The sequence below is a fragment of the Talpa europaea genome, assembly GCF_964194135.1.
Source record: "Talpa europaea genome assembly, chromosome: 6".
NCBI lineage: Eukaryota > Metazoa > Chordata > Mammalia > Eulipotyphla > Talpidae > Talpa > Talpa europaea.
The window spans coordinates 22,100,864-22,127,003 of NC_140072.1; the positions used below are offsets into that span (position 1 = coordinate 22,100,864).

Below are 26,140 nucleotides of genomic sequence, written 5' to 3' on the forward strand. Positions count from 1 at the left end.
CTTTCTCATCAATTAGACAGGACAGGGTTTTTTTTTTCTTTTTAAAAGATTTATTTAAGCATACAAGAGCTGGGGTACAGGCCAGAGGGGTAGGGGGTCAGAGATTCACCAAAGAACAGAACAGGCGGATTGACTGAAATACACTGCTGAGGGGAGCAGCAGGTGAGTCAGGAGAGGTCTGCTACGCCATGTAGACAACTGCTCCCTGGCCGGCTGGGGAATCGAACTTGTGCTTGAGTGGCTGCATCTTAACCCCTTGCGCCACCAGGGATGCCCTAGCCAAGACAGGTTTTTTTTTTCCCACAGACCTTCCAAAATCCAAAGTAACTTTTTCATTTGTTTACATGTGTACCATGTATCTCTCCCAGATTCCCAAGATGTGTGTGCCACAAAATAAGGATCTAAATCATCCTGTTGACCAATCTCTCTCCCAGCACCTTGAACAGTATTTGACATGCATGTAGCAGCTGTTTAATAAATAGTTTGTGAAAGAATGAAATGCAAATATTTCACTCAGGAGCTTTACATCTACCCCTTACCTATTTTATAAGCCAATTTTATAATCACATAATTTGTAATGCAAATGCCCGACTTGAGCTTTTAGAGGTCACTTCGAAGAAGAGTGCTAGCTTGAAAAGACATTCCTAGCCACATGACTAAAGAGCCAGGCTGCCTTCCCTACCCACCACTGAGGCTCCTTTTGTTTCACTTGGCTGATGTAGATAACTGGACAATTGGGGCCACCGTGCCTTATTTTTACCTTTCTCCCTTCCCCTCACTTTAAATTCCCACTTATTTTTTAAATTCACCAATAAAGAGTTAGCCTGAAAAACCCTAGGTCTCCACCTTTGAACCCAATAAAAGCAGGACCCTCGGGCCATGCTTATGCTATCTACTCTTCCCTCTGCAACCTCACCTTCTCCCTCCAGCCTCACCTGTGGCCCTAAGTGTGCTATGTAATCTCCAGATCTTATAATAAAGCTTTATTGTTTTTGAAGTTTCCTTATGGTTATTGCTAAAAGGCATCCTGCAATCACAGTAAGAACCACACAGAACAGTCCAGCCACAACACTGGTATTGATAGGCTAAAATGGCACACCAATCTATATAGAAAATGGTGGTTTTATTTCCATTCTTCATTGCCAAGAAATTACTGGAAAGGGAATGGTAGATTTCTGTCTTCAAATACATGTTCCCAAATCACTGTTCCAAGTCAGTTCTCCCACTCCAGTCCAAAAAGGGATCTTTCAAGTTCAAAGCTAAAACACACCTACAGACAACTGTTCAGCAAATATTTCTCCATACCTTGACACTAAGTACACATAGTAACCTATTTCCAAAAAGGTCTATAAAGAGACACCTGGCACCTATCTTCAGAAAAAGATCACTAGTTGCCAGAGGTTGGGGAAGGGAAGGAAGAAGTGATGAAGAGGTAGAGCACAAAAGATTTTTAGGGCAGTGAAACCATTCTCCATGATGTTGTAATGGTAGATTCAAGTCCATGTATTTGTAAAAACCCACAGAACATACAACCCCAAGAGTGAACCCTAACATAAGCTATGTACTTTGGGTGTTAATGATATGTCAATGAATTTTCATCAACAATAACAAAAGTACCATTCTCCCGTGGGATACTGACTGTGGGGAGGTTGTAAACATGCAGGGACAGGGACTATAAGGGAACTCTCTACTTTCTACTCAATTTTTTTATGAATCTGAAGCTTCTCTAAAAAATAAACTATAAAAAACAAAAAGACATCTGTCTTTGTAATTGATGTTTAATCATACTTGATCATAAATCCACCAAATTCATACATTAACATGTATTCCAACTGTAAAATTCAGGACTGACCTAGATCCATCAACGAACTTCAAGCTTAATTATAAGCTAAAACAATAAAAATCTGCATTACAGTAAACTGTTACTAAAGTTAGATTACATCAATCCAAAACTAAACTTGTAGCAAGAGAAACAGCTACAATGGCTCACTTTTTAAGAGCAATGAAAGTATATTTTATTCCAAATAAAAACTTGAAATAAATTTTTTATGGAAAGCAACTGAATTCAGTTTACTCAGTCCATTTACAAAAATGAGTCATTCAACAAAAGCAAAGTAATGTTTTGATGTCTGGTTCTTCGACGCAACACTTATACAATAAAAGCTGTATCCAAGTTATCAAAAGTTTGTTCTAGCATACATTTTTAAAAGGGTTAAAAAGATTATTCCATGCTAAACCTATTTCTAGGAAATTATACATAGACTCCAACAAAGATACACAACTTGTTTACCAGTGTTATTTATGGTAGTAAAAATTAATGTTGAGGGTCTAAAAACTGGAGAATGGCCCAATAGTAATTTTAATGGTATATTGACATATAATGCAACTTAAACACACATATACATATTTAAGAAACTGGATTTTTTTTTTAAATCAACATAAGATAAATGGAAAAAAGCAATCACAAAGTACTACAGGTTATGCCCAATTCTGTTTTGCTTATTTTTTCAAAACCTAGGGAGGAAAGAAAATATCAAAAAACCATTTGGGACTTCTTCCAATCACAAGTAACTGCAAAAACTGTGCAATCTGTGAGGCAGAACACAGTGAACAGGAGCTGTGCAGAAGTGGAGATCAGACGTCTTTGGCCAAGCAAGAGTAATAAGATTCAAAGGTGCAGAAATACCACCACACAAGGTTTATACTAATTTACTACTGTAAAGTAGTAAACAGCTAATCCAGGGATAAGAAAGAAACAGATACAAGTCCAGAAGTCTAAACACCACTGGGACATTCTGGCCCAGTCACAGGACAGAGATCTTATGAAACACCCAAAAAGACCACATCTTAGAATTAAGGACTACTGTAGAGTAAGACCCACTAAAGATCAAACAAACAATGCCTAATAACAAGACATGCAGAGACAATGTGGAGATTTAGGAGTGTTTCCTCCAAGTTAAGAGTTGCCTCCAAATCTTCCAAATTGGACACTAACAAAGCATAAAACCAAGCCCACGAATGGTCAAGAGCAATCAGAAATTAAACTACTTACCACAATAAAAACTAACAGAATCCAAAACACTCAGTTATCAAATATAACATCAATATTATTAGACATGCAAAAAAAGAGGAAAATGTGGCCTGACGGGGGGAAAAAAGCAGTTCAATGCTGCAATGGCCCTGATGTTAGAAAGTAGCTGAAAGTACAAGTTAGGAAGAAAGGTACACTATACATATACCAGTGCTGACGTAGCTACATGAATATCAAAGTAGACTTCACAACTAAAAGTATTACTAGATCCAACATGGCAATCAAAGAAAATGCGTAAACATCAAAAAGACATAATAATCCTAAACAAGTGATCAAAAATACCTGAAACAAAAGATTCAGAGAACCAAAAGAAAAAGACAAATGCATAATCATATTCTGAGACTGAACAATGCTCCCTGAGTAATTGAGAGACTCCAAAATTACCAATAAAAATATAGAATCTCCAATCCTGTCCACAAGAACTATGAGCCACATGTATAATTTTAAGTTTCCTGCATTCACATTAAAAAGTGAAAAGAAACAAATATTTTATTAACCCAACATATCTACATATTGTCATTTCAACTCGTAATCAATATTTTTAAATTAAAATATTTATGTTCTTTTTATTTTGAAATCTGTTTTTTTTTTACACTTACAGGACATCACAATTCAAACACTAAATGTTTATCAAAAATATGATACTTAAAGTAGTTCTAAACATAAAGTTTTCTTTACTATCAATACCAACATCAATACTAGTAATTTGCATCCAGACAAAACGACTTCAGTTTAAATATAAATTAAATTATATGTTTGTTTCCTCAGGTATAAACTGTCTTCATAATCTAGATAGCTTTAAGAACCAAAAAAATGTAAATTACAATTTAGAATTTCTTTTAATTTCATAGTAACAAGTTATCAAATGCTTAAATAGTATTTTACAGTTTTTTTAATTCAAAAAAATGTATGTGCTATTTACATTTTTAAGAGTACAATAGTGTACCTTGTATAAAGTATACAATTTAAAGCTGAAAACTAATCAGAAAAGTGCTATACATTTGTATATATGTGATTTACTTCTCACAGGGCACTTGAGAATGCAACTTTCAATGTGCTTTTCCCATAGGAATAATATGGTTCTCTCAACTGAATGGGGGCAAAAAGCTGGAAATGGTTATAAAACAGGAATTACAAACAGCAAAACTGGCAAAGCCTCATCATTGCCTCTCTAAGTACAAGCAAGAAAAGTCTGAAATGGAAACAGCTTTACTTTGAATAACCTTTATCCTACTTGACCTTTAACAGAGTTAAGATTCCCACAATCAAGATCAAAATTCAAACTTAAGGTTATATAAACACTATGATCAACTTCAATCTAAGAATCACTGGTTGATCAGCGGAGGCAATAAATCTGCTAAAAACGTGGAGTTGCTTTTATTGTTAACACAAATATGCATTTTGCTCTCAACTTTTTGTAAATTCTCTTTAAATGCTGGAACTTTTATGCTTTATGATCCCAGAAAAAGAAAAAGAAAAATCACCAAATGTAAAAAATTTTTAAAGTGTAGAAAGGCACTCTTGAACAAGTTATCTTCCAGGTTCAAAGTGTCATGTCCAACAAAGCACCACTGGGAAAGACAGGAAGCACAACTACAAGAAGCACTGATCTCTAGGTCGGTACAATTACCAGTAATTTTTGTAAAATGTGGCACAGTGATTAATGACATGGGAAAATTTGATATGATGGATAGACCAACAAATCCATAAAGCTCTGAACCGGAGATAATTTTCTTACAGGCACTACCTACAGTCTTCAAAATACTTACAAATTGGATAGCTGAGCTTTCAGTGGAATAAGATTTTAAACTCAAAAAATGGTTTGAAAGGTTTATGAAGAGAACTGACTGGCGCTGATATTCAGTGGCAAGTGTTATGTGCCATTAGATTCAAGGAAGAATTACCTAGATGCCGTTGTTACCTAGAAGTTAAGAAGGAATTACTATTTGAGATTATTAACAAAGCAGAATCTTTTAAAAAACGAATGCATTTAGTAAAGTCAAGGAAAAAAGAACAATGCATAGTTTCAAAGCAAACTTGACCTAACTGTTAGAATCTCACTCAGAATAGTTTAGCAAGAAACACTTTCAAAGTGGAAAAGCCAAGAATCACTAAACCCCCCTCCTCCCCCCCCCCCACACACTTCTCTAACACTTGCTCTTCAAAATTTAGAACATCAACAAGGAAAATGAGATGATAATAACTCTGGATATAATTATAAGGTCTTTGGAGTAATGTATACCTCCTACATTTGCAAGAGCAATTTTTAGCAGGGGGAGGGGGTAGATATCCTGACTTCTACTTTATCTTGCTCATGGAAGAAAACTCTTAGCAGACAACCAAAGAAGCCTAGTCATGAGGGTGGAGGCCTCTTGTATGGAGTTAACAAGGTAGCTGAGAGACTTGATCTCTCTCTACCAGGTGATAAGGCAAGAAAACAGCCACCCACTAACCATAAAGAAGATTGTACCTCTTTCCCAATTCAGGCACTGAATTGGCTGATACATCAATCCTGAACTGAACCAGTCTTACTAACTGAGAAATAAAGGTGTTGTTTAAGCCACCCAGTGTATAACGATTTATTAGAGCAGCCCACGCTAACTAAGGTACAACAGAATACAAGGGGACTTTCAGAGGTGTGAGAAATGTTCTATATCATGATTATGGTGGTGGTTACAAAACTATATATATCTGTCAAAACCCATAGACTATAATAAAAAAAATTTATATAAATTTTATTTCAGTAAGGCAGCTTAAAAAAAAAAAATCAAATCCAGCCTATTCCCCTAAACATTTTCATTTATTAGATGATAGGATAAAGCAATACAACCAATTTATCAAACATTTTCCACAACAAAAACATTCTAATTAGTATTAACCCCTTTAAGAATAATTGCCCATGAAGGTTATATTTCAGAGTAATGAAAAACTGGGGCTGTCCATAAACTCCAACACTGCTTAAATTCAGTTCCATATATTTTCTCTTGACTTGAATACAGGACCTAGAAAAGTAATCTCGTGTCTCCAGTGATGACAAATTTACTCTTTTGTGAATGAATTCTGGCAAGTGGTCATACCAAGTTATTTTGTTTATTTTCATTTGAAAATGTATTATTAACTTGAGCGATGGCTTTTATATTGGGAGAGGAGGGCATTACTTTTGTTTTAGAAATGTTTTAAGCATCAGCAGACTATTCTTACCCTCAGTAAGTCAAGACACGAGGAGGACATTCAAGTACTAGGACATATGCTTAAAATTTGTCTCAGTATTTAAGCTGAAATCTAGTATGTCATTCACAAGCCCTTTAAATATCATGCAGTCAAATTCCCTCATTTTAAAGACTAGGCCACAGTTTGGAGGGAGAACTAGGCCAGGTCTTCTCTTAGTTCCTCTATACCAGTGTTTCTCAAAAATTTAACATGCATATGAACCACTGGGGATCTTGTTGAAATGCATATTCTGATTCAGTAAATCTGAGGTGGAGCCTGAAACCACCTTTCTAACTAACTCCAGCATGACACCAACACTGTTGGTCCTCAAAACATAAGGCAGCACCAAGGATCACGATAGTTTACAGGGGGTTAATATGTACATAACATTCATTTTCTTTTATTTCGTGTAGTTTCTAGGGATGCCAAAATTTCACAGAAGGAAAAACTATAATCCTTCATTCTTTCTGGGAAAATGGAGGAACTACCCGCCTAACTATTGAGGATTCGGTATAAAGATGCAGTTTACATCGATCTCTACTTTAAAAAAATATATATGTAGAAAATGTACTAAAATGTTAAAATAATATATAATGAGAGTTAATATTATTGGTCTGTAGATTATTGGTCTGCAGTCATCATCAGTCACTTAAGTGAGCATTTATAACTTGCTGGGCTGACCCTCTCACCCCAGATTGATGCAGACCAGAATAAAAAAGAAAAGCTTGGACTTCGATAAAATACTTTTCCTAAAAAAGCAGCTATTAGTTAATCAGATAGCATAAGAAAAGGTTTTAACTCACCATTTGCTCTTATAAAAGTGTCATTAAGAACTTATAAAGTTAGGGCCTCCCCGGTGGCACAGCGGTTGAGTGCTGGGTTGCGAAGTCACCCGCAGCCTCCGCAGCACCGGTTCGATCCCCAGGTTCGATCCCCAGTCACCGGGTGAGGGTCCCACATGGTGCACAGACCTATCCTGCCACCCGCTGCTCCCCTCAGCAGTGTACTTCCTCACTCTGCCTGATCTACTCTTGGCTCTGGCTCTGGTGAATTCTCTCGCCCTCCAGCGCTTCTGACTGTACCCAGTGCTTGTATGAATAAATAAATAAATCTTTAAAAAAAAAAAAAAAGAACTTATAAAGTTAAATTTCTTGCATAAAAAACTAGAACTACAATATAAATTGCAAAAATAAAAACAAAAACTCCAGAAGGGACCTATTAACAATGTCAAATATCAGTTACATCCCCCCATTAGCCATCAGACCATCTTAAATCACCAGTCTAAAAAATACTTTTAAAGACTATATAATTAATTCAACTCCTTCCTTCATTACTAACCAAACAGGAAATAAACAAAAAGTTGCTTTCTGTTTCTCTAAATGGATGAAGAAAATTGTAAAATGGTATGTTAAATTAGACTTTTCTACTTGTGATTAACGGTTTATAACACTGTACAAGTCTCAGGTGTACGGTCTCTCATCTCAGCACTTGTAGGTATTATATAACGCCCACCACCAAAGTTAAGATATTTTAAATGAGATTGCAGCTTACGATGTCAACTTCCTTGACTAGCTAAGAGATGCTGGAACAAATGATGACTTCAGGGACTCCAAGCAAAAGACTGAATTCAGAAAAATTCTATTTAGGTTCTGCAAGTAAAAGTCATCACTACGGTTCACTCTATTTTCATCTAACAAAAAAATATCTGACAAAAAAATCTCACCCCAAGGGTTTTGCATCTATTTGCTCTTAAATAACTTAGGGTGAGGGATATATTTTTGTATGTGTTCCAAATCGGTAAAGAATTAGAGTACATGATACTGTAACTTTTTAGGTAAGTTCTTTTTGTACTAAAGGAATTTTTACACATATGCACAGGAAGTGAGAGACAAGGCTTCTTGTTCACTGAAGTATTGTTTATAACTGCCAAAAAAAAAAAAAAAACCCTCAATATTACAATCTAATTATCCACGGATAAACCATAAAATAAGAAATGAAAATAAGATCTAAAGGTGTACACCTGCATAAACCTTAAAATCAATTGAAAACAAATTAAGCCACAAATATATTTGTATATTTAAAAATTTTAGTAAGTGGCTCAAAGCATGTATTTATGAAAAATATGTTATGTACTACTTATTGGGAGAACTCTTCAACATTTAATAGCATTTAATTCTCTTAACAATAATTCAAAATAAATCACAAATATTATACACTCTATCTGTACTTGGAGCATCTATTACATTTTCCTGTGTCACTTTCCTAAGTTAGACTTTACAACTTTTTAATCAAATTGTTTCAGAATTTACTTTCACAAGGAAGAAAACTTACTTTTACTGAATGACTCTATGACTATGGCACTATGATAATATGGTATTTCCTTCAACAACCCTGTGACTAAGCAATTATCCCCATTTTAGAGAAAGGAAATGTGGACATTCAAAGAAGCTTTTTAAAATTTCACATTCTATAGCTAAAAAGCAGTGCATGCATCAAAATTTTTATCTAGGTCTTTATATTAAGCCACATGCTGTTTCCTCTATGCCTCAATATTACAGGATAATTTCCGTAAGGAGCAATCATTGTGCCCCAGAGGTATGGCCATAGGGAACATCAATATTCAACAAGCCACACCAACACCATAAAACAGCAAGTACCACGCACACTAGAGCTTAACAACCGCCTGGGTGGCATGTTCCAGATACAGATTCTTGGGCCTCACCCCCAAAGTTGATTCAGCTGATGGGGTAAAGTGCCCAGGAACCTACATCTGTAATAAGGCTCCACACTAAGGTAATTCTAATGTGAGGTGAAGACACTAGAGGTAGAGGTGCATAAACATACACAAGATGGTTCTAACAACTGCAGGTTCAGTAGTGAACAAAAACAAGTGCCCCCAGGAGTTTATCACATCCTAAAGGTGGAGAGAGAGAAAACAGATATATGTCAACAGTTGGTGTTAAGTACCATAGAGAAAAAGAAAGCAGGTTAAGGGAAGCAGGGGTTGCCATTTCATAAATGGCCAGGCAAGGCCTCTCCCCACTAAGAAGATATTTGAAAAAAAAAATCATCAAAATATAACTCATTAAAAGGAGGGAGAGAGGGAAACTTCTTTGTAACAAATCTTGGCACACAGCTCTTTTTCCTGTTACTATTTCCAAAAAGCTCCTTGTCAAAGCTTATTCATTTACACAGACATCAAATAATTTATAGTCCCCCAATATTTGGGAAACAATTTTATCTTAATAAGCTTTCTGGAGTTTTAATTTCAGATTTTTAAAATAAAAATTGTATTTGCCCATCTTCACAAGATATGCATATATTTACATGTAAATAAATGTGCAATTTATTGTTTCATATTCACGGACTCCAACAATGCTCAGCATACCTATACACATGTCATAAATAAACGAGGAAGCCACCCACTACACCACATACTTCAAAGTTAGTAATCAGAGCGCGTGGCACTATGCTAGCTACTAGAGAAGTACAATTTGCTAGTAAGGGTCTTTACTTTCAAGGTCCTAACACAAACTACAAAGTACAGTATAAAGAAAACACTATATTGGCTTATTTAAACAAACTGGATTATTTTAACCTAGAGTTATCAACAAAGACATCCTGAAAAGAGCAGTATCTCTCTGGACGCTGTAAATCAGATTGAGGATCTCTTGAAAGTTTAGGTTAAAAATGCTGAATATTATTTATCCCTGAGGAGAATAATGGAAATTTTCGAAAAGGAGTGACAGGGCCAAAGCCCTGTTGCAAAGATAAACTGAAGTGATGAGTGAGTAAGAAGTGTAATGAGAGTCTAAAACATGGAAATCAGATTTAAGGCAACTAGATGAGCCAGAACATAAGGTGAGAAGCCCAAAGACAGGAGGTGACAGTGAAAATGGCAAACATTCTTCTTTGGACTAGATAACAGATGACCCTAAATTATTCCATAATTTTTACAGGAATATTCTCTTTCTTTATAAGCCTTAACAAAACAACAATGCACTAAATTTCCATTTCCAGAAGTAGTATTGGTAAATGACTCCAAGGTTTTTTAACACAGGAATCAAGAATCCATCGAAATTAGAGTAGGTTTCCTTGACTCAGGCAAATAGGTTAATCATTCCCTTTTAGAGCCAAAAATTAACTCTGTAGGAAGATAAAGACATTAAACCTATAGAGAAAAGCTACTAAAATCTGGGAAAACCAGTTAGCAAAGGAGTCATTAAAATATATATATACCCATACAAGGACTCAAGTTTAAATTTAGAATAAGATTTTTATGACAAACTCAAGTAGGTATCTGCCAAGATTCTGGAAAGAGACATTAAGTTCCATTTTTGCCATAACTCTCTAAGCTCATAGGACTCGTTATAGCAGCACTTAAAAAAAATTAAAATGTATATACTCAAACCCCAAACTCAGCTGACTACAGACAAAATTCCTACTAAGAGAGCAGCTATAAAAAGAACAGTGCCAAAATAGACAAATAAACATTCTTCTAGCTAGATAAAAATGTGACTAATTTGGGGGAAAAAAAAAGGGATAAAAAGTCAGAGCTTCTACCATCCTTGTGTTCCTTCTCTAGTTTAGCAGTTTGAGTGTCAGGACTCCTTGCAGTAGACAAACAAACATGCTCAAAAAGAGAGGACAGAGAAGTCACATTTTGGTCTGTTCAGTATTTCTAGGAATTATCCAGTTATTTAAATCAATTCTTTGCTCTACTTGACTACATATAAACATCCATATTCTTTTATTATTAAACATGCTCAAATACCATTTGACCTTTCAGTTGCCTCAAATGCTTTTTAAATACTTTTTAAGCAGTTCTTTCAGAAAGTCTTAGAAATCAAGACAAGTGTTTAAACTATTTGGCAAAAAAGCTGAGCAACATACATTATTAACAGCTTATACTTGTTCAAACATGTGGTCTTACTCTCAGCTCTAAGACCCACCCATTCTACAAGGCCTGGCAAAGTCCACCCTCTCCACAAAGTCCTCAACAATACAGAACACAAAGTAATGTATACTTGTAAACTTAGAAATGACAAACTTTACTCAAAAATACCAAAAGGTTTATATTTGATCTCCATCTACATGAACATTCAGAAAAGTGATCAGTTCTATACTTTTCTGTGTAGGTATTCATTACAAACAACGGAAAAGCCCTGATACAAGATTTAATATGTCAACTGATAATCTCAAGGGGGAAAAGCTAGTTCTTTGTCTAAATATGATCCTGTATCTATCTGCTCTATTCTCCACCTTTCCACTCCCATAAGAAAAGTAATCTCAGGGCCTCCCCCGTGGCGCAGCAGTTGAGCGCTGGGCTGCGAAGCTGCCCGCAGCCTCTGCAGTGCCGGTTCAATCCCCGGCCACTGGCAGAGGGTCCTACATGGCGAGCAGACCTCTCCTGCTGCCCGCTGCTCCCCTCAGCAATGTACTTCGTCAGTCTGCCTGCTCTGCCCTCCGCTTTGACTCTGGTGAATTCTCTCGCCCTCCCGTGCTTCTGACTGTGCCCAGTGCTTGTATAAATAAATAAATCTTAAAAAAAAAAAAAGAAAAGAGAAGAAAAGTAATCTCAGTCCCTAAAGACAATGGATCAAAACTTCTTTGGTATACTCAATACATGCAAGTACTTTTAAGACATAATTTTTTTTAATCTTAAGCTTCTAAGTTAAGTTTGTTTAGTTAAGGAAGCTGAGGTTTGGAAGTAGCAGTGATTTAAACCCAGCTCCTAATCTTGGAGCTTCTATTGTTATAGGACAGGGAGAGGGGCAGCCCAAACCCCCGCAAACCTGCCTATTCTACATGGGTTCTGCCATCCGCCGCATCAACACAAAACACATGAGACTAATGGGAAGGATCTTTAATAAAACTAGGAAACAATACAGGTAAGGCAAAGAGTCTAGTTTCTAAATGAAGCACCCAAAGTTACCCGTCCCCTCATGGGTAAAAGTCCATCCATATGGGATTGGCCCAGAACAAGGCCCCAAAGCCTGCCACAAGTCTAAAGCATCTTCCAGTGGGGACCCACAGCAAAGGGTCAGAAACAATCAGACAAGCCCAGAAGGAAAAGAGCAAAATCAACATCAAGATAAAAGCTGCCATTGTCACCTCCCCACGGGTCTCACCCACATCTTTGTCACCCAGTCCACAACCAAAAGACAAGCGCAGTTTCTTCACGTGTCTCTAGGCTCCATGCACCTCCTCCAGGTCTCCTTGCTCCATCCTGCTTCCTTCCTCAGTCTCTTCTGCAGCTTCTCCTCTTCCTGCTCAGCTCTACCCTCTCTTGGGTGGGGCAGGGAACCTCCCCCTTTCCTGGGGACCACCCTGTTACACTATCACATTACTGGGCACTGAAGTAGAGGCCCACACGTGCATTATAAAGAGTCAGGAATATATGGTATCTCAAAAGCAATTTAAAACAATATAAAATACACTTTAAAAACTATAGTAGTGTACCTTACAATTCGTAAGACTAGTGTTATTGAAAAATTGTGAATTTAAGAAAAATTCATATGAAACTATTTCTCACTTTTAAAATATATGATTCCTCCCAAAACAACCACAAAATTAAAAAGCAAATTTGAAAAAAATTGTTGCTTGCAAAAGGGACTTTACAAAATAAAAGAACCACTTATAGGTGGTAAAGGAATACAAAACAGCGATTAATAAAACAAATTCAAATTAGGTTTCCACATTAAAATTTCAACATCAATTATAATCAAAGAAATGCAAATTAAACAGTTAGATCCCCATTTTTACTTATATGTTGACATTTATTTCTAAATAATACCACCTACTTGTGAACAAAACTATTTGTAAATAAGCACAAGTCTAACCTTAATGGAGATATTAAATGAGTACCGCCTTTCTGAATGGTCTGCAGGTATGTCTTCAATCTTAAAATTACATGCCATTTCACCCAGAAATCTACTTTTCAGACCTTATCCTAAAGGGCAAGACTTATCTACAAAAGTGTTTAAATAGCATTATTCACAAGGTAACCCATACGCCAAAGGGTTAGTTAAGTAGTACTTGAAAGGTCCATGCAGCAGGCCGGAATGCAAAAGCCTACCCGGAAGCCCACCTGGGGGGCAGGAATGGGGGGCAGGAATACCTGCCTGGAGGACTCAGACAATGAGCATCCTCCCTCCCCCTACGAGTCTCATCACAGACAAAGAACCTCTACCTGCCCTACAAACTTTTCCCGCCATACGAGCCCAACTACCCACCTGACCTCTCCTCACCCTATAAAACCCTGCTTCCCCCTAACAACGTGAGCGACTCCACTGACCCCCGCCTAGGGTCTGCGAGGTCCGCCCGGGGCGCAATAAACTTTCCCCCCCTTTGAGAAATGTAGCCTGGCTCTCCTTTTCTTTACTACTATGCCATTTAAAAAAATCATTTTGGAAAGATTATTCAGACATGAGAGAAATATAAGATGAAAAGGAAAATTAAGTTACCCAGTTGTCACCAGACATTTGGCATCAGCTGCACTGCTCAACCTTCCAGAGAACTGGTAGTCTACTTCAAACTTGGGAAACAACATCCAAGTGCACTGCTGTTTTCCTCAATAAAAACCTCTCCACTCTAAGCAAAAACGCCATCTAGCCAGTGAGTTATGTCATATCTCCTTAAAAATTAAAGTGCTAATGAAAAGAAAACAGCAATCTCTGAAGATTAATAACTATATTTAAAAAAATTTAAGAAAAAGATTTTCTAGTCAAAAATTCCTTGGACTTTTCAAAAATCAACCCTTCCCATTCTGTAAAAGTAAACCTGACCCAGCACTAATATCTCATAACCCATTCATTCAAACATGAAAAGCGTAGATGGTTAGTTTGCCAATCTCCTCCTCCGCTGACCTACCCACACTTTAAAAGAGTTTCTTTATAGAAGGCTTTAAAGTTTCTAGTGTCTTCCACAGGCATTTAGGAGAAGTATACTAGTGTATTTAATTTAGCTGCGGTACATCACAAATAATAAAATGGATGAATGGCTAGCTAACTATGTAATAGGGCAAGAATAGTAAAATATTAATGGTAGAATACGCTTGCTGAATATGTGGGTGAACGCTATAAAATTCTAACTTTTCTATTTGAAGTTTCACAGTAAAATGCTAAAAAAAAAAACCCTTCTAAATGTTAGAAAAATATAAACCACAAAAATTTAAATAAAGTCTTCATAGATACTATTTCCTTAATAAAATTTTTTAAAGGCCGGTAAATTCGTTAGGGTAGATATCTGCAAAAGGAAAAAGTTGTTAGTGAGCTAATATTAGTTAATATCCAAGTCTCCGCTCTAAATCCATTCTGAAGGTCATAGGAAGTTTACAGAACTCAAAAGTGTCTTTAGTTAAAACATGGTCTAATCACTACATAGGCTGTACTATAATTGATTTACATGAAAGGGATGAGGAGAGATTCGCTATTAGTGTGATTTTAAACCAGTTGTTTTTTTAGGTATTCCTGTGCATAAGAGACCTAAGTTAGATTTGCTCATTTGCTGTTTGAAAAATCAGTGTACTCCACCTGGAAACTGCCATGACCATAACCTAATAAATTAATTCATATTGAATCCTGTAATTGATATAAAAATTTAATAAGACTATTTTGCCACGTGTTTCTCCAAAATGCAATTTTATTAAAATATCTGAGAATGTAGATTTTTATTTTATAAAATGATCAAAGCCCCTTCAAATCACCTGTTTTAAAATTTTCTTTTTAGTTCAAAGTCTCACCTTAAAAAAATTATAGCACTAACTAAGCAAAGGAATATTTGCTACATTTTGATCACAATTAATACAATAACTCCAATCATGAACATATTGTCAGCATTTTACAGATAAAGTCCACATTACAGGGAGAGAAAAAACATAGAAGAGACTTTCTGATTACAATTATATATGCACATAGCACAAACAGTCAAACTGGCACATTCTTACATATACTTTACTGTGCCTTACAGAATTGGAGAAATAGAAATTGTACAAATAATTTTTATTAAACTGGCAGGCTAGGAAGGAAATCCCCTAGATTTACGTGGACTGGCTAGAAGATTACACTCGCATCAGTCAGAAGCATGTACTGTCTCCTTGGGAAAACAAAAGATGTATAAATTAGTCTTTTGTGACTTATAAGTTGTTTCTAATAGATATTCTCTACCCACAAAAGCAACCACCTGACAACCATTTGCCACAGAGTATAAGAGGATGTCTACTAAACCACACTGAAATGTTTACCAGTAACTTGAAAAATCATCTATAAAGTTGTTATCCTGGCTTTGCAATGTCCATAAAAAGCAAAATTGTTTTACCTCATTAATTTTTCTATTGCTTTCTATAATATCTACCTTTTCTCTTCCTACTTTAGAATTTCCCACTCTGCTTAATACATACCCCATCATACACTGTTTAATTGCCCCAGCTTATCACATTTCAGACTTCATTCCACAAAGTTTTATCCAGTCATCTCTACTTAAATGTGATACTTTTCAATGAAAAAAGGCCCATACCCTCCCTCCTCCAAGTTTGATGAGAAAGAATAAGGGTGCCTCTGAACAGTTTCTGTGAGAGCAGACAAGTCACAATCACTCCCTCCAGCAGGAATAACTTAATTCCTTCACAAGCAGGCTTTAAAAAATAAAATCAAAGCCAAATGTGTGAAGTACTTTATAATATGCCAAGTATTATCATATTGCCATCATATTTTCAGGTTGGTGCTTTTTCTGGCTCCCCTTTTGTAGAGCGGACATAAAGCTATATATAAATCTCCATCACCAAAAAAAAAAAAAAAAAAGTTTAACTTCTGAACCATCCCTTATATTTCTGGCTCCAAACTTTGAAACCCTTGTCAAACAGTTTTGCCTACCAACAACTGGATATATGGAACAGTCTTCCAACTATGCATAAACAATTTAAGTGCATTTTGCTACCAAATCTCCCAATTAAAAAAAAAATGTGGTTTGAAATCCAGCAGCAAACTCAGCAACAGTCTTCCAGGTACTCACACCAGCTGCTTAATATCGGATGGATGGAAAAAGCACAATTTTGGATAAGGCCTAACAATTTTAAGTTCCTTTCACTTATGAGTATCCAAAAACTTGATCCCCTAAAGTTAAAACCTAGTAGCAAATTAAAAAAACAAACAAACAAACAAACAAAACCCTCCAAAATAGGTGCACTAGAACTTAATGCAAGAATTTCATTTTGAAATGCTTTCCTCTAATATATATCCCTTTACTAAAGGTGCTCCTCTCCCAAAGAATTCAAAGGATTTCAAAAGATTTGACTAAATAGATTTAATCACATCCACAGATTCTTCTCATCAATCTACAAAGTCATAAAATGTGAGAGTGCGTAAGTGCATGAAGATCCTACATTCTTAAAAAGAGCAAGCATTTCTCTTAAAGACAAAATGTCGTCTAAAACTAAGCCACTAGAGTGGCACCTGATTCACACAAAACTCAGCTCTTACACTTTACTTATCCAGAGGCAAGTGGGAGACAAGTTTCTAGCAGAAAATAGGTGAGTCCCTATTCATTTACCACCAGTTTGTTCTTCAAACACAAAAATCTTAAATTTGTTTTATTAATGTTGCAATGGATGATTCAGAGCAAAGTGGTAGGAACAGGGACTGTTCTAGGCAGGCTAGGAATGGCTATCAAAGTTCTGACTCCAGCAAGGGGGCGGGGGGGGAAACAAAGTTGCTGAGTAGCAGACAACATTTAATAAACTCTGAACTTACTTATCAACATTCTCAAGAATTATCTCTGCTCAATGTATCTCTCAGCATAAAGGCATAAAGTTATGTGACTCCTGGTACAAGTACACAAAACATTCTGAAACTACACCTAAAACTGCTACCTTAAAAAACACAAAAATAAATTTAAAACATACACTTCCTAGAGTCCAAAAGACCAATCAACCCAACAGCATTCCAGAGCAACAATGTACTTGAGGATTCCAACCAAAAGCGATCTAAGGCAAAGTCTCTTCTCTAGCAGAACTGTAAATAGTTCTTTCAAGTGCTCTGACTCGCAGGTAATAATAAAACAAACTTCATTTTCTGTTCTCCTTCCCATAGCATAACTCAACAACTTGTCATCACCTCTGACCTATGTCTAAGAGCTACCATGAAAGAAGTGTATTATTCCACATGCATTTTTCTATGAACGTGGTAGGAGAAAAATAAAAAATAAATCTGTCCATATTGAATAGAATTAATAAACTCTCATCTGTGCCACGGCCCCGCTTAACCTAAGCTTTTTACCATCGCTAACTAAGCCTTTGGAAAACCTGATGCCAGTAAGTACCATCGAAATTCTCAATCAGGATTTCATGAGTTCAATTCACACCACGGCGAAAGAGCAAATGCTAAACTCCTAAAAATAGGGGTGTTAGGAGTGAGAGGGACACACAACATTCTGGCTGCCAAAGAAACGCGTCTCGGAGGGGGCAGGGGCGCGCCTGGTGCACATACAGTAGTTCACATGCAGCAACACCCAGGAGCGAGCGAAGATCAGGTGACTCCACACTACGGACACTTTCGGTCTGATCGGGCCTTACAACCGTCCAGAGTGACGGGGAAACCGGAGTGACCCCCTCATCGCCCCAGTTTGACAACTAAGTCTGGACTTGCATCCCAGCCACGCGCACCCCGCGCGAAAGCGGCTCGGGGGTAGCGGGGTGGGGGGTGCCCGCGGCGCTCGGAACCCGAGCCCCCACCGCAGGCACAGCCCCGGCCTGCAGACTGCGGCTCCCAGCTGGAAGGGTGCACGGGAGCCTCCCGACCCGACAGCGGGGTGTCAGCTCCCCGCGCGCGCCCCGCGCCCTCCGCCGCCGCCGCGGGGCCCCGCGCGCCCCGGCTGTCCCTTCCTGCCTCCCTCGGACAGCGCGCGGCGGGCGGCCGCCGGCTGCGGGGCTGCCCTGCGGGCGCCAGGGCCGAACTGGGCCGCCGCCGACCTCCCCGCGCCCCGGGGCTGCGGCCCCGGCTCAAGGCCGCCCCCTAAGGTCGGGGCGGACGAGCGGGAGCCACGCGGCGGCCGCCGGCGGCGGGCGGGCAGGGGGCCGGGCCGGGCGCAGACGCGCGCGCCTCGCCTCACCCGCCAGCGGCCGGAGCCGCGGCCCCGGGGCAGCCCTTCCAGGCCGCGCGCGGCGGGGGCGAGGCCCAGCGGCCAGACGCGGCGGCGGGTGAAGCGCTGAGGCGGCCGCGGACGGAGACCCCGTCGCCTGCGGCCGGCGCGCGCGAGCCCCCGCAGCCCGCGCCCACCTGGGGCTGCGGCCTCCGCCCCGCCGGCGCGTACCTAGGGACGTCGTGGACGAGACGTGGTTAACCCCCGTGCTCGGGTCGCTGGTCCGCCGCCGGCGCCGCAGCCCCTGCTGCCTCCGCGCTGCCTCGTCCCCCTCCGCCATCTTGTACCGATTTAAAATTAACTCCCCACTGACGTCAAACGCCGCCGCCGCTTTATCAACCTCCCGGGAGCCGGCGGGGCGCCGGCGGGTCCTAGCGCCGCCCCCGGCTTGCGCCTCCGCGTCCTCCCCACGCCCTCCCTCGACCCGCCCAGCGGCCTCGCGCCCGCCTCCGCGCGGCCGGGCTGCCCGCGGCTTCTGGCGGTTTTCCTGGCCTTCCGCTTCGGGGAGGAATTGAGCGGCGCCCCCATCGCCACCGTCTCGCACGCCCACCTCCCTGAGCTCAGTACCACACCCCCTCAGCGCGGGGTTGGTCCGTGTAAACGCAGAGGGGATCTCCAGAGAACCTACGCCTCCTTCCCAGCCCAGTCACCCGCTTCTCCTCACATCTGTTCTCCATAATCGTTAACTCAAGCCCTGCACGTGAGGCAGAGTTCGCACTCCTTTCCTTCTCTCCTTTTTATCTCCACCTCCTCCTCTACTGCTAGTCTCCTCGTCCTCTCCCCCCTGCCCCCAGCTGTTGCCAGTGTCTTGTTTCCTCGTTTTCTCTGGGTCTTTACTGCAAGTGCTAAGGTTGCTTTCCCTCCAGAGACCACCCCTATGGTTTGTTTGCAAAGGCTCCTGCATCTGTTCATGGGACCCTGGCCCGATGGATCGTCTTCACTGTGCATGCCTCGCCCTTCTGCTCCTTGCACCCTGCAGGAGCCAGCCAGCGAGCACGCCAATCAGAAAATGAATTGTAGCTGTTATTTTCCCTAACAGTGATGAACCTTCTTGTGAAGACCCAGTGACATCCTATAGGAAGTTCAGTCACTTTTAAAAATGAGTCTCAGCCTGTGGAGGCTTCAGTGAAACATTGTCTTTATTCTTTTGGAGTCTTTACCACATCACCAGCTGCATTAGAAATTCCTTTTCTCTGATAAATACAGGTGGCCGAATCACTGTCTTGTTCCAGTCTTCTCACAAGCCTAAAATCACCTTTCACCCCACCTAATCTTTAGAATAGCATAGGTGTCACTGAAACTTGCAGGGTGCCACTCTGTAGGGGTTTTCCAGGGCTGATTGTTTATTCATCTGTTTTCTGTCTTTATGGAAAGAGATTTGGACTTCCTCCTGATCTAACTCCTTCCTAAGTCCCTGTATCCTGGTGTGCCCCTGGGGTAGCCCAAGCTCCAAATCATAAGCCTTGTTTGATGATGGATTTCCTTTCATAATCTTTCTATGCAGTATCTATTTAAGAGCGTCCAAAATCTGCTTTACGCAAAGTGTCATCTTGGGTATAAGAAAAAAAGATGCAAAGACAAATATTTTTGCTGTCAAAGAATAAATTTCCAGTTAGAACTAGCAGTTAACTTAGCACTGAGCATAACCCATTAGCTTCCCACTGCCAGACTGTGGCCAGATGCTGGCCACTGCTCCTGAATCCACAGAATGTAAAGAAGTCAAATGCAAGTACAGTCCAGAGAGTATTATCCCACAATCACCTCAAATCCATATGATTAAAAGACCTTCCATTTTCCCCAGTCAGCAATCCTCCTCAATTTGTTATCTCAGTGAAACCACTGTTTTAGTGTATTCGACTCCTCTCCACACCTGGCAGTTCTACATGAAGCCAATTCAGACTTCTAAATCTCTCTTCAGCTCACCTTCTCACCATCCCCTCATCCTCTGCCTTGTTCCAGCCTCCATGCTCCCCTACTAGATTTATGATAACAACTTCCTGCTTTTTACCCCTTTATATATCCTCCACACAGCCCCCAGCTTGAGTTTTCTTTTTTTTTTTAAATAATAAATTTTATTTTTATATTCCCCATACAATTGCAGCCCCCCCATTCTGACCCCAATCCCTCCCCTCCCGCCCCCGCCCCCCTAAAAGTGTCTCTGGTTCATAGTTTTTTGTTGATTTTGATTTTCACTTTCTTATAGTTATTCATTTTCCTGGTCCCTTATTTAAGTTTTCTAGATTCCTGCTATGAGTGAGACCATCCGGTATTTTTCTTTTTCTTTCTGGCTTATTTCGCTGAGCATGATCCCTTCCAGCGCCATCCATGTTGCTGCAAATTGCATGTGTTTATCTTTTTTGAATGCTGAGTAATATTCCATGGTATATATGTACCACATCTTCTTGATCCAGTCATCTATTTTTGGGCATTTGGGTTGTTTCCAACAGCTTGAGTTTTCTTAGATGCAAATCAGATCATGTAATTTATCTGCTCAGGATAAAGTTGAGCCCTCTCAGAATAGCTAAAGGTCTTTCAAGACTTGGGCCCTACCTATGTCTTGAACCCCATTTTTCATGACTGTCATTTATTCTTTCATTCTTTCATCTAACAGATGAATTGTGATACTGTCGTGGGTGCTAAAGAGACGGGTGATGAAGAAGACAGACAAAAAAAAAAAATGGCTTCCTTGAGTTTTACCTCTTTCCACACCCCACACAGTCCTCTCTAACACCACCACAAAAAAGTGAGCTCTAGGAGCTCAAAGATCTATTTCACTGAGAGTAAATCCCCAACACCTAGACCAGTCCCTAGTGCTTAGCAGGCCCTCAAAAAATGTGGAATGGACAAATGAATGAATGAATCTGATTTTACCACTGATTCACCTAATATTTCTAAACTTTTAGGTCCTCATTTTTCATAACTGCCTGTATAACAGGATTCTCGCATGGATTAAGTCATAGAATATATTGAGGCCATTTCAGACTGCAAGATAGCTAACATTTATGAAATGTGCGGTGTTCTAGGCACTGTTCAAAGTAGTTTACACTTGCCATGTCATATAGTCCTTACAAGAGTTCTCAGAGGAAAGCATTATTGATGTTTTCATCTTTGACATGGAGAAACTGAGGCACCAAGAGGTTAAAAACTCACCTAAGACTGGCATTTGAAGGTAGGCAATCTGGATCCAGAGCTTATGCTCATATACACTGTGACAGTGTTCAGCTTAGAGACTGTGAATTCCTGAGGACACAATTCATAGATTCTCCACAGCAGGTACTTTGAGATTCTGCCTTCAATTAGTGGAAACTGTATTAAAAACTAACTCTGCCAAATAAATAGTTTTAAATTTTTTAAATTCTAAAAATTACTAATAAAACAACCACATATAATTCACAAGGAGTCAGAAAAATGGATCTTAAACATATGAAAAAATGTTCTGTTTCACTCATCAGAGAAATGCAAATTGAAACAACACTGAGACACCATTTCTCACCCATCAGGTTGGCAAAAATTCAAACACTTAGGATTACACTGTTGGCAAGGATGTGGGGGCGTACAGACACTTTCATACATTGCATTCTCACCAAGAATACAAAATAGTATAAGCCCTATGGAGAGGAATTTGGCACTATCCAACAAAGTTCATTTGCATTTACACTTGACCTGACAATAGTACTTCTGGGCATTAACTGAGGATACAACTCCAATAATATATATTTTTTTTTAAAAACTGCACAAAGTTATTCACTGCAGCATTATTCACAGTTGCAAAATATAAAAAACAATTTAAATATCCAAGCATAGGTGATTGGTTAAATAAACTACTATAAATACTCATGATGAAACACTTTGTAGCTATAAGAAAGAGAGAGAGAGAAAGATTTCAGAGAGGTATCCTTAAGTGAAAAAAGCAAAATGCCAAAAAGCATATGTGGTGTGCTACCTTTTGTGTGCAAATGGGAAATAGGAAGACATACATAAATCTACTTAACTGTCCAAAAAAGAAACTCAGAGGTTAAACAGAAAACAATAGATAGTTCCCTCCAAGGAGTGGGGCTGGGGACAAGGAACACAGAACGCAGTGACACTGCTCTTGGTGGGCCTTTTTGTATAATGTGAACTTTTGGAAACATGTTCTACCTGGTCAAAAATAAATCCAATCAACAAGGACTAGTAGGGAGTAACAAAACTGAAAGCAAATTAAATAAATGATCATAACCATATGGTTGCTAAATCTAGGAGGGGGATATTGGATGAAAAGCAGACTATTTGCAAGTCTAAAAGTTTCTCTCCATATTGGCTTATTAATTGCAAAGGAAACGTAGAAACCACATCACGTAGAAACTGGACAACACCTTGGCTGAATAATTAAAGTTAACATCACCAATGAGGAGACAGGAGGACACCATGTACCTCCAGATGGGATGTCCTTCGAGGGACAAGGTCACTTCTGTAGGATTTCAGTCTGGAATGCACCTAACCATGAGAGAACCTAAAACAAACCTAAAACCAAAAAATTCTCCAAGAAAAAGGAAGGTAGGAGAATGTATTATTCAAAAAACATCAATGTCATCAAAGAAAAACTAGAAATGTTCTAGAGTAAAGAAAGCTAAAGAGACATGACAACTAACTGCAATATCGATCTCAAATAGGATCCTGTACTAGAGGGGAAAATGCTAGAAAGGACATTATTGAGTTAATTAACAAAACTGGAATAGATGATAGAGTAGATCAAAGAAGCGCATCGATATTAATTTTTTTGAAGCTGATTACTCTACAATGGTTATATAAGAATATATTCCTATTTATTTAAAATACATACTGGAGGGCCTCCCCTGGTGGCGCAGTGGTTGAGCCCTAGGTTGCGAAGCTGCCTGCAGCCTCTGCAGTGCCAGTTCAATCCCTGGCCACTTGGCTGGCGAGGGTCCCACATGGCGCGCAGACCTCTCCTTCTGCCTGCTGCTTCCCTCAGCAGTGTATTTCATCAGTCTGCCTGTTCTGTTCCCCGCTCTGCCTCTGGTGAATTCTCTCACACTCCTGTGCTTCTGACTGTACTGTATTGTATAAATAAATAAATAAATATTTTAAAATAATAATAATAAAATAAAATAAAATACATACTGTAATGTTTCAGGATAAAAGGTCAGTGTATATGCAACTTCCCTCCAAATAATTTAGAAAAATATTAGTAAGAAAGAGAAGGAAGAGAAAAAAAGAAATGATACAGTAAATGGGGCAAAATATTAACAACACTGAATCTTGTTAAAGAATATATAGGTGGCCTATGTCTTATTCTTGAAACTTCCCTGTAAGTCTGTAATTATTTCCCAAATAAATATGTTTGTTTAAATTTTTTAATGTAAAAATAATTTTAATTTTCTTTTTTAAAAGGGCAAAATGTCAGATCTCTTTGATCAAAGATCAACCAATACTTACACTCTAGGTATTTCTATGCAGTTAACAAAAATAACTATCTTACAATTTAGCAATAGAGAAAAAAATTCTGTGAAGTCAAACAGAAAATCAGAGATTACAAACACGTAAAAACATGTGGACATGGAAAACACTGGAAGGAGATATATTAAAGGAAAGTGGTAGGTAGACATGCAGGTTATATTTATTCTCTATTTTTACAAATTTTCTTCTATATGGCCTATAATATTTTTAAAAATTATTTTGCAAGAGCCTCCTTTGCACTTCTAACAAATTCCTGTGATAAAAGAGGCCTGAATTTAGGAGGAAGGATTTAAATTAGACCGTCTAATGCTTATGACTTCCTTCCTGGCAGGAATTTTTTAAAATATTGGCACAAGTTAGCAATGCTAGAAAAAATTTTAAATGGAGCAACTGATGATCCAGAGTCTCTCAAAATCTATCTCAAGGATAAAGTTTGTTCTTTCTATATACACTACTACCAAAAGTAACCCAGGGATATTCTTCACAGCCTATCTCATAGCTCTAGAACACAAGGAAAACTCAATTTGTACTTTAACCACACAGTCCAAGTTTTCCAGATGATTTTGATTTAGTATATAATCTTCCACTGCGATTGAAATCATGGATTCAGATGTTTGCTTGTAAAAATGCTGTCACTATGCTTAGGTCTACCTACTGTAGGAGAACTGAAGAATTTGTCTCCTCATTTCCTCTATTCCATCTAATAATGATCCTTTTCCTTTCTCCTTGCAGGAGCTCTAGAAATGGCTTGATTTGTCTAAAAAATCAGAAAGGAGCAATTATGCTGATTTACAGAAAAACCAGAGACTCAAAGCAAATATATTTAAACAGAATCAGAAGTTTGTTCCAGTGGTCACATAAACCTAAGAGAAAAACCATTTCCATGTTCTTGGCAATACTCTTTGGGTAATGAGTTTCTAGTTCTGGAACCTGAGGCACCACCCGATCCAGAAAATGACCACTCTCCCTTCTTCTTCTCATTAATGGAAGATTCTTGCTCTACTTGCTAAGCAGCATCCTCTTTATGTCTTTTAGAGACAGTTTAGGGAGCCCTCTTTGTCAGGGTATTTACTGTTTTAAGTATTATTATGGATATTTACTGAAGCACATAGTATTTTTAAAAGAAGCCCAAAAAAAGAGAGAAAACTTTAGAAGGATTACTGCACAAAGATTTACTCAGTAAAAAAAAATTGCTAAGAAACACAAAACAGCTTACAAAGCAGGACATGCATAGATGACTGGCTACACTGAAGTTGATACAGCAAACTTTTAAAAATGACTCAAGTCCTAACCAACCTATAACATGACTTCACCTAAGAAGTCATTTCACTCTTACTGCTTAGGGTAAGCATTCTTCTGGATGATTCAGAATGTCCTGTATGTAATAAAGCTGTATGGTTTCCCTCACTGTAACTTCAGCTTTAAGGAATTCATTGTAACTTCTATAACTCTGATCTCCTCTCTATGAGTTTTCCTCTCTCTTTCTTTGAGGAGAGGGAAAGAAGTAAGGGGAAGAATAAAGGAGGATATAGAAGGGCAGGGGAGGGATGTCCATGATTCCTTCCTTATCTCAGGGAGACATTCTTTCACAGTATGAGAATTCTTTCAGTTAATCTGACGGGCACTGACCCTATAATCTCTTTAACCTTCATGGATATGTTATAAGAGAGAAACAATGTTCCTCCCCATCAGAGCTGGAGATTTGGTTATCCATTAGTGGAATAGGTAAACGAATGATTTAGGGGATGCATGGGGAAGGGTCAGGGTAGAGGAACAGGTAAACCAATATATAAAATAGTGACAATAGAAAAAGTGTTAGATATTGTTGTGGCTAAAATGAGATAAACGGCTCTCTCTCTGAAGAGGAAAATAATTTGTCTGTGTTAGAGGCAAACTGCATCTCTGTAGACCTTCTCTCTTCAGTGATGTATTTTCTAGAAGTACAGTTTAAGCTAGACCATGCTTGCAAACTTGCTCCTTTGTGTGAAAGATGGGTGTGTTCTTGTGCAAGAATGGCTGACAGAAGATGAACGAGCCCTTTCCTGACACCCTGTAGCATTCTGGGCACAGGAGGAGATGCTTCCCAGCCCAGCTGACATAAAGTCAAGCTGGGGAACTGGCCTGGGTAACTGCTGGCTGGGAGGCCAGCAGTGAGCTTGACCCAATCTCTGGCATTTTCTTGGTGAAATTTTTAGGCTCTTTTAATTGACCTCAGGGGCAGTGGTCACTGATTAACCTCAGAGGGCG

At 38.9% G+C, this 26,140-nt stretch overlaps 1 protein-coding gene across 4 annotated transcripts in view; it reads right to left on the reverse strand.

Moving 5' to 3' along the window:
• Positions 1-18,716, reverse strand: part of ATL2 (atlastin GTPase 2) — a gene marked incomplete at both ends in the record, with an annotated part of 40,486 nt that extends 21,770 nt beyond the window's left edge. For all 4 annotated transcript variants that reach the window (XM_084235264.1, XM_084235265.1, XM_084235266.1 and 1 more), the window contains one exon: positions 18,608-18,716. In XM_084235264.1, coding sequence (XP_084091390.1) covers positions 18,608-18,716 — 109 coding nt within the window. The remainder of the gene's footprint in view (positions 1-18,607) is intronic.
• Positions 18,717-26,140: the final 7,424 nt, after the last annotated feature.